The sequence below is a fragment of the Apis dorsata genome, unplaced genomic scaffold, assembly GCF_000469605.1.
Source record: "Apis dorsata unplaced genomic scaffold, Apis dorsata 1.3 scaffold_185, whole genome shotgun sequence".
Lineage (NCBI taxonomy): Eukaryota > Metazoa > Arthropoda > Insecta > Hymenoptera > Apidae > Apis > Apis dorsata.
In genome coordinates this window covers 288,357-297,851 of record NW_006263470.1, presented here as the reverse complement: position 1 = coordinate 297,851, position 9,495 = coordinate 288,357, and the positions used below count along the sequence as shown (strand labels likewise).

Genomic DNA, 9,495 nt, shown 5'->3' with positions numbered 1-9,495 from the left:
TTTTTTTTTTTTTACAAATTGAATCATCGAAATCGATGAATTTCCTTAATATCAAATGAACGCAATGAAAGATGTTTCAACAAAGGTGCAATTTTCTTCTTCAAAATTCTTGATAAGGAGGGAATATTTTCGAAACAGAATCGAAGGATTGTATTATATAGTTGTTTCACACGGTGTCATCGTGATTGTTACGACGATCGTACGAACGACGAAGAGTCGACGAATGGTGCTATAACGTAAGATCGAGAAGTTCGTGCCAAAATAAATAGGACACGTATGAAGTGCGATACTAACTAACTAACTGCGTGAATTGTATATTTCTTAGATTGTACACGAATCTGAAACTCACAAGCGACATACGCGACGTTGTCGCATAAAACTTACGCTGTTGTAATATATATATATTCAGTATTTAAGGATGAAATAAAACAAAAAAACATTGTACATTTGAATTATGTTCATAAAACGAAGAAGAAGAAAAAAAAAAAAAAGAAAAAAACATCTGGTCTTATTTCTTATATACGTGATTCGAATGCATTGACATTTATGGAAATCGTGACCGAACGTTCACGTTCTGACTCACGTTGGACCTTTAAAATGAATTACTCGTACTTTCTTCGAAAGTTTCCGAAAAATTTTTACAAAAATAATCTTTCTTCCCAAAGATCTTTTTAGATTTTAAATCAAATGTTTGAAATATTTGAGAGAAATTTCTTCTTGCTCTTCAATTTCGACAATCGTGACGAAATATCGGAACGAAGATACGTCTTGTGTTCCTTTCCTCTATTAGAAGGCACGTATACCGACGAATACCAATTTTGTAGACCGTCCACCGTCTCGTGGCCTATGAGGCAATCGCGTTCGACGAATATCTTACGTACGATTGCACCAACCAAGATCTTGAGAGCCCTCTCGAACGCCCTCGACGAAAATGTCAAGGCGAGGTGGAGCTATGTAGATAATTTGATCTAATGGAAAATACGAAGAAACCCGCGAGGAGATTGATGACCGTCCAGTTCAGACAACATCAATAATCTACGCGAGAAGATGGAATTAGAAATTATAATATATTTTGAGGGAAGGCATTAATGAATTCTTCGCGATTTTCAACGGTTGTAACAATTTTTTATTAGGAGGATAGCCTCGTAGATTGATCTTTCTTCATTATTTTTTTATTTATTTATTTTTTTTTTTTTTCGAAAATGAAATATTTTTCTCTTCGAATTATTTGTACGATCGTAATCTTAAGATCGATTTAAAATTTTTTCCATTTTTTAATTCGATACGATTTTTATCAAACGTTGGTATAAAATTTTTGAAAAACACATAAAATTTAAGAAATGCTATCACTGAATTTTGTAAATCCCTCAATAGTATCGATGTCTTTTAATTGGTCGATACTTTCAGTCTCGTTGCTATTCGTCTCTTTCGAAATCACAGTAGTGCCACTACAATCGTCGCATTCGTTCTCAATGGTGGTTGCTACAATTTTTTGAGCATCGACCTCGTATTTCTCGGTGCTCGCGTAATCCTCCTCGATGTTAGATTTGTGATTGAAGGGAAGCTTAGATTTAATCGTGCTAGTTTCTCCCGGATTGTCACTCGATTCGGCGGAATCGTTGATTTGACGAAACTTTTTAACCTCATCCTTGTCGTCAAGAACCGTTTCTTGGTATCGGGTAGCGGCAAAATTTGTGTCTTTATCGTCCACGAATTTCGATTGTTCCACTGCCAAATGCTTAGCTATCGTTTCCAATGGCGACCATACTTTATCCACGAATTGTTGCCGTTCTTCCGGCGCCATCGATTCCGATCTATGAATAATATCGTATCTATAATCAAAAGAGAAAAAGAGAATTATCTTCATTCGAAAATAACTTTCAAAAATTTAAATTAAATGCAGAAAACAGAGAAAGAAATTTAGGAATTTTAGGATATATAAATAAATAAAAGATAATTAATTTATCTCTCCAACGATTTATTATATCCGAAATAAAGTAGCAAGAAGAAAGAAAAAGATAAAAATTTTGCTCGAACAGGAATTCGTTTCGATAATATATCGAATTCTGGTAAGTAAATTACTCGATATTTCCTTACTCGCGTCATCATTCAAGGTAATGGAACAGGATCGATCGAGAGAATTTACGACTAGCCATCTTCGTCCCTCTCTCCCTCCCCGCGTTCGTACCCTAAAATTTAACCGGTGACATTTTACGGTGGCCTTCCTTAACCAGCCATCGAACCATGTTTTTCGCTCGGTTTTTTCACCTTTATCCGACATCGCGCGTGTTCGGTGAAAGTATCGCGCGCGAGTTTACCGATCTTCATTGTACATCCTCCAGCTATAATATTACGTGTGGAACGCGCATTTTAACGATTCCACGATCAACCGGTTGATATAAGGGAAACCACGTTTCATCGATCGCGAATAAATCTATCAAGTCACTCACTCGCGAAAGCGAGATCCTTACGTAATTGGAAAGAGGACGATGCAATCAGGTGCAGAGGAACGTGGGTGGAAGAATTTGCAAGAGGAGGCATTGCTTGGAGATACTTGAGATACACGGAAATTTTATTTATTATGTTCGATCATGAGAGTGTTTACCTCAACATACTTCAACTTATTTTGTAATTATTATTTTTCCATGGATATTTATTTGTCCACGATTCTAATTTCACTGGATGGAGGATAAAATGTTTTGCAATCGAAATCGAATATGTTTTATACGTTTTATATAATTTGGATATTTCTGTGAGGATAAATATCGGATCTTACCTGGTCATCTTGTTCTTCTTTCTTGGATACAGATTCAAATGGAATACCATTTGTTGCCTTTCCTCCTCGTCACTCAAGGTCTGCGGGGGCGGAGAATAAAATTTCGGCCCCCTGTTGTACTGAATCGGTCTTCTCACCTCGTAATCCTCCACTGGCACCTGTCTCGGCCTGTTCCCTTTCTTGTTTTGATTCTCCACGATGTCGGTGATCGGGTAAATATCCAACATGACGCTGAACGGTTGCGGTTTACGTTTCTTGGAATAATTATTGGAATAAGAAATTGGATTCTCGTATAGAGATTCCATGGATGTCGGTTTGTAGTAATTCATAGGACGTCCATACTCGTAATTGTACTTATGAAGACCCGTTGGCGAAAATCTGGAAAAGTTCGATTGAGTGATCATTTTGCTTCTACTTTTATTCTTATACCCTTCGATTAATCTCTAATTGTAAGAGAAAAATTTGTCAAGTCGATGTCCAACGACGATAATTGTATATTCCATACAATTATTTAAATACCTATATATTCTTTGCCAAAGCAAAAATATATAAATTCCAAAAAAAGAGAGGCCAATTGAATCAAAGGATTTCGAAAGATTCATAGTATCTTTTTCGCTCTTTCGAGAATTTTAATTATCACCAGTTACTTGGGAAAGCTGGTCAAAGCAAATCAATTTGCATGATCAATTTTCTATGCTCCATCGAATTAATCAAACACTTTGCTCGTCTACAAACCTGACATTAGACGTGGCCAACAGATTCACGTCCGTGGGATGTCTCGGTTTATATTGATAAAACGGATCCTCGTTCGAAGGATAAGAACTTTCATCTTCTTCCGATCTATCGCTGTTGGACATCATCTCCCCAACCCCAGGGGGGAACAAATCGTATTTCTTCGGATTCACGTACACTCCTGCAAACTTGATGCCCCTATTCGGCAGGTCGGCGTCGTTCGTCAGATACTTTATGATGTCTTGAATGTTCCTGGACGCGTAGGGATATCTGTATTGGGACAACTGAGGATATCTTTGACGTTTGAAGGCGGTCGGCTGCGGTGTCTTCAACTCCCAGTGAAAAGGAGTCGGTCGACTCTCTTCTGAACTTTCATCCTCGCTCGAGGCTGGAGGATATTTGTGCCTGTTTATAATATATATATATTTAATTTTAAACACACGTTCATCATGCACAGTACAGGTTATTAATTTAAATAAGAAATTTTCATTATGTTAAACAAAGAATTTGTGATTCAACGAAATGAAATTGAAATTTATTTTTAATTTTCTTGTAATTTTAAACGAGGATAGGGACGTGTGAGAGAATAGAATTTAAAATTTTTCTGGTTGGATCGAGATTCGTTTGAATATCGGATGACGGATAATAGAGCGATATTCGAGGCGAAAGAGATGTTGTCGAAGAATAGAAAGTGTTTCTCGACGATTAACGATCGAAACGGTGATTTATTATAGGCTGCAAACGCGTACACATCTGGTACAATGGAGCTGAAGATAATCAGTTAATGTAAATTTACACGTGGAACACGAGTCAGAAATGTGTGCGAGTTACCAGAGGGAATTTATTAACTTTTGTATCGTGAAAAAAAAAAATGTGACGAATATAATTAATTTAACACTCAAAAGCAGTAATGGATTTTGCAACAGCCGTTATGTAACAGTCGTATTAAATGCATAATATCCTTTTACCGTGCTTATCTCGTACATAAAAATTTTCTCGTTGTCGAAGATTGAAATAAGCCGCTATATAAATCATACTCTTTATGACATTTTTTTTACGACTCGAGAAACCATATCGAATTTTTTATTTTGTCGTGTTACAAGAAAGGTAGTCGCATAAATCGTCCGTGTATTATTTGAATGGAAATATTTCTCTAAAATAATTAAAAATGATTTATATATAATAAATTTTCTCCCGTAATTTGTCGATACGATTTTATCTTTGCCCTCTTTATATAAAATATGTCCAAGTTTTTGATTTCAATCTGGAAACATTCTACCTTTGTTTCACACGATAAACAATCGCGTGATTGTCGAACAACTGTTTCCCCTCTGCCGCCCCGTCCACCGATTTCAGCACTCTTTTCCTCAGTTTGAAGTTATTCAGGTTCTGCGACTTAAACTCGGGATCGGCCACATTCTGATCGGCCGCCCCCTCGTAAGGAAACAGATTCTCATAGCTCTCATTGTCTGAGCGATCTTGAATGTAAATGGAGCTAGTTCTATTCACTTCTGGCGAAACAGTGGAGTTGTATAATTTTTTTGTTAAGTTCGACGGTTTCTTAAGCGCATTTTGCAAGATGTACATGTGCTTTGATTCCTGATTCAGTTTATTGTTCACCGATGACGCGGACGCGAAATCGTACAAAAATATTCCAATCTAAAACAGAAAAAGTATGATGATTTCTCGAATTTAATTTATATTTAATTTACGATTAAAAATTCATAATTTAGAAAAATATATATAAGATAAAGTAAAACAAAGGAAAAAGAAAAAAACATTTTCTAAGATATTCCATCCATTAATATGAATTGAACTAAGATTAAAATCTGAATCATAAGAAATAATGTTTCATTATTTTGAAATTGGAATTTTATTACACATTAGAAGAAATTACATCGTACCTATAATTCGAAAAAGGTATATAATTTTAAAAAGTAGGCTGTTTCGATTAAATTAATCAAATTCGTTCAATCGTGAAATATATTTACAGAAAGTATCGTTTTCTTTCTAAACCGAACCGAAGATATCTATTTGATATCAATCTCCGAACGACCATCACATTTTCTCCATCGTTCTCGTTCATTCATTAAGCATCAAACCAGATTCCATTCCTCCAAACTAATTCGTGTCAAAACACAGTTAACGCCCTATATGTGAATCACGCAGAAATCTGGTTTGCGACGCTTGGCCCGTCATGCATGCGAATCCACAAACGAGATCCTTCTCGGTGAAATTGTTGATTTTTAACCGTGGCGCTACCATGCTTGTTGCATTAATCATGGGAGAAAATCCGCGAGATTGTAATTGCGCCCATTGTTCTTCACAATGGCGCCTCATTAAGGCGCCGAGCGATAAAAAAAGAAAAAAAAAAAAGAACTTTACTTTTGAAAGGAACGTTTGTCACTGTAAAACGCGAACGTTTAGTACCACTTTCCTCTTTTCTTTTCCTTCTTTAATTAATAATCGTTGTTGTAGAATCGATTCAACAAATCTCAAAATTAAATATCCTTGAAAATTAACTTTCTACCAATTAGAAAATTGTATTCTCTTCGCCACGATTCTTCCATTATGAATATTTTAAACGGTTAGTTACGGAAGTGTCTTGTTTGTATAATGCTCGTTAAAAAATTTATCGTACGTGCAATATAATGTTTTTTAACACGGTGGAACATAATGCGCTTGTTAACGATCGATACGTAATGCTCGTCGATCATGGGGGCCGAGTCATTGAACTTGATGGATAGCGCGGCAATATGCATGGATTTTTCGTGAGTATTTCGCAGATGAAAGATGAAAGATGGTCCTCTTTGAAACGAGGACATAAGATAAGAGATATTTATTAGGTGAGCAGTGTGCAAATGTTTGACTCGGCAAATGTGTGCAGAGTTACGACTCTTTTCTACGATTTTTCTGTTTTAATAAATTTATCTTTGCAACCTTTTCTGTTAGAAGATGCAGCAATGTGAAGTATATATATATATTCTCTTAAATATTACGTTATTAATCGATGACGTATTTCGCAATTGCATGAATTATCCATCTTGACGACTCAAAAAGGTGAAGGGTGAGTTTTAATTTCTGATTAGTATATAATATAATTTAATATAACATTTGAATTACTTACTAACACCACTACCACCACTACCATAACTCCAATCACGAATTTCCTGGTAATGGAATTGTATCGATTTCTACGATATCGATCACCGTTATCGGAATAAAGTCCAAGCTGAGACGTATTGATTACGGTTCTACGCCCGGTTTCAAGCATGTCCTTTAAATCTGTCGATTCTTATCCTCTTTGATTATTCACATGACATTTTTCGAAATTTTGACGACACTTAAGTCAATTCTTCGTCACGAGACTGTGATGTTTATTTGCCGATACGGTATAATTATATAAAAATTACATATATTCTATTACGATCGATAATAAAATTTGAATTGACTGGATGGTAATCGATTTTACAAATTCTACGTTGCAAGGCCACGAGACTATTCTTTCCAAGCTCCATATACAACTAACGAGCATTCATTTCTCGCAACGGAGTTTTCACTGGTTGGATTCCATCACGAATGTAGAAAATTTCTTTGTACGTGGGGGAGGCTCGTTATGGTAGTAGGAGATAGGTTATGGGCTACTTACCACGTAACGAGATTCGAATCAAATATATCATTGGACGATAATCTAAGACAGAATATCAATGTCACGGTGATACGATTATTGGATAAACTGAACTATCATCGTCATCCTTACGCGGAAGGATAGTCACTGTAATTACACAGCATGTTGTAAGAGAATCGATTGCAACAGAGAAATGCGACTCGTAATCATATTTGGATAATTCTTTTTATTCGAGATTGTTAAGCACGTTTCGTAATATTCATGTGCACAAAGGATGTCGTAGGCGAAAAAGTGATTGCCCCGATCCCTCTGGCGAATCAGGTGTTCGATACTTCACTTTGAAAATATCAAAAGTTCGAAAGGTTTCGACACTTCGTGAAAATGAAACACGTTACGACGTTCTACTCTTTATACAAATTTTTATTTCTTCTATTGTATGCGTGTGTTAGATTGTACAAAATTTACAAACGTGACGGGAGGTCATCATCGATAATTTCTCAATAGTCGATCAATGGAAAATTATATTCTCGCAAGTTGGATCGAATTGTTACGTTATCTTACGTTACGATTACACGCATATACGATACGAGCAACTGAGGATCCAGTCCACTCTATCGTTTTCGTTTCTTTTCCATTGTCGATTACAGTATCATCTCCTATGCGGATCCATAAATAGCTTTGTATACTATACATATAAAAATTAAAAAAAAAAGAAATATAGTAGTATGAAATTATCAGTTCAACTAAATTGCCTCTCGTCATCGAACGGCGGCAACTCTAACGGATTCTCCGGCACGGGATAGAAGTAGCCAATGGGCCTCTTCGTGGTTGGTGGTATAGTAGGTGGCGAAGCGGGTTTGCCAGTTGGCAATGGAATGTAGATCGTCGATGTTGGCACACTGGTGTACATTACGGAGGGTGGAGTCCATGACGATACTTTCACTGTGACGCGAGATGTGGAAGGTGGAAGATATGGCGGAGGTCGCGTACTTGGATAGAAAGTAGGTGTAGATGTATACGTAGTTGAAATTGGAGTGGTTATTGGAATTCTTGGAGTAGTAGTTCTTTGAGTAGTATCAGGAGGCAAATACGTATTGCCTTGGGTCGATGGCTTTGTATTTATCGGAGGTACATAGGAGGAGGGAGATGTTGGACGTGTAACAGGTGGAAATGAAGGTGAAGATGGACGTGTAACAGGTGAAGATGGAGGCGCAGGTGGACGTGTTACAGGTGGTGAAGGAGGTAAATATGTTGGTTCAGTTGGGGGCGGTCGTGTTATTGGAGGTTGCGATGATGGTGGACGACTTGTTGATGGTGAAGGAGGTAAATATGTTGGTTCAGTTGGGGGCGGTCGTGTTATTGGAGGTTGCGATGATGGTGGACGACTTGTTGATGGTGAAGGAGGTAAATATGTTGGTTCAGTTACGGGTGGTCGTGTTATTGGAGGTTGCGATGATGGTGGACGACTTGTTGGTGGTGAAGGAGGTAAATATGTTGGTCCAGTTGGGGGTCGTGTTATTGGAGGTTGCGATGATGGTGGACGACTTGTTGGTGGTGAAGGAGGTAAATATGTTGGTCCAGTTGGGGGTCGTGTTATTGGAGGTTGCGATGATGGTGGACGACTTGTTGGTGGTGAAGGAGGTAAAGATGTTGGTCTAGTTGGGGGTGGTTGTGTTAGTGGAGGTTGCGATGATGGTGGACGACTCGTTGGTGGTGGAGGAGGTACAGAAGGTGGTGGTGATGGTGGTGGGGGACTCGGTTGTGGTGAAGGAGATAGTTAAGGTGGTAGTGGTGGACGACTCGTTGGGGGTGAAGGAGGTACATAAGGTGGTGGTGATGGTGGTGGACGACTCGTTGGTGGTGAAGGAGGTAGATAAGGTGGTAGTGGTGGACGACTCGTTGGTGGTGAAGGAGGTACATAAGGTGGTGGTGGTGGTGGTGGACGACTCGGTGGTGGTGAAGGAGGTAGATAAGGTGGTGGTGGTGGTGGACGAGTTGGTGGTGGTGGAGGAGGTAGATAAGGTGGTGGTGGTGGTGGACGAGTTGGTGGTGGTGGAGGAGGTAGATAAGGTGGTGGTGGTGGTGGACGAGTTGGTGGTGGTGGAGGAGGTAGATAAGGTGGTGGTGGTGGTGGACGAGTTGGTGGTGGTGGAGGAGGTAGATAAGGTGGTGGTGGTGGTGGACGAGTTGGTGGTGGTGGAGGAGGTAGATAAGGTGGTGGTGGTGGTGGTGGTCGACTCGTTGGTGGTGAAGGAGGTAGATGAGGTGGTAGTGGTGGACGACTCGTTGGGGGTGAAGGAGGTACATAAGGTGGTGGTGGTGGTGGTGGACGACTCGTTGGTGGTGAAGGAGGTAGATA

The 9,495-nt window shown here is 38.6% G+C and overlaps 2 protein-coding genes across 2 annotated transcripts in view; both read right to left on the bottom strand.

The window, feature by feature from the left end:
- Nucleotides 1–1,281: 1,281 nt before the first annotated feature.
- LOC102679581 lies at nt 1,282–6,782 on the bottom strand. The gene is made up of 5 exons (XM_006614460.2): nt 6,636–6,782; nt 4,788–5,167; nt 3,512–3,913; nt 2,777–3,154; nt 1,282–1,832 (listed from the first exon to the last, which is right to left on the bottom strand). The coding sequence occupies exons 1-5, from the start codon at nt 6,780–6,782 to the stop codon at nt 1,334–1,336; spliced, it is 1,806 nt and encodes a 601-aa protein (XP_006614523.1). The 3' UTR covers nt 1,282–1,333.
- Nucleotides 6,783–7,538: 756 nt separating this feature from the next.
- LOC102680517 (basic proline-rich protein) overlaps nt 7,539–9,495 on the bottom strand; it is a 15,417-nt gene continuing 13,460 nt past the window's right edge. Inside the window, exons 6-7 of the mRNA XM_031509838.1 lie at nt 9,091–9,492; nt 7,539–8,523 (exon numbers count right to left, since the gene is read on the bottom strand). Of these exons, the coding sequence (XP_031365698.1) occupies nt 7,876–8,523; nt 9,091–9,492 (1,050 nt within the window). The 3' untranslated portion in view covers nt 7,539–7,875. The remainder of the gene's footprint in view (nt 8,524–9,090; nt 9,493–9,495) is intronic.

Coding starts and splice junctions, on each gene's coding strand:
- LOC102679581 (XM_006614460.2), bottom strand. CDS start 6,782: ATGCTTGAAACCGGGCGTAGAACCGTAATCAATACGTCTCAGCTTGGA. Junction 5,168..6,635: donor TAGTGGTGGTAGTGGTGTTA/GTAAGTAATTCA, acceptor TTTCTGTTTTAG/ATTGGAATATTTTTGTACGA. Junction 3,155..3,511: donor TTGGCCACGTCTAATGTCAG/GTTTGTAGACGA, acceptor GAACTTTTCCAG/ATTTTCGCCAACGGGTCTTC.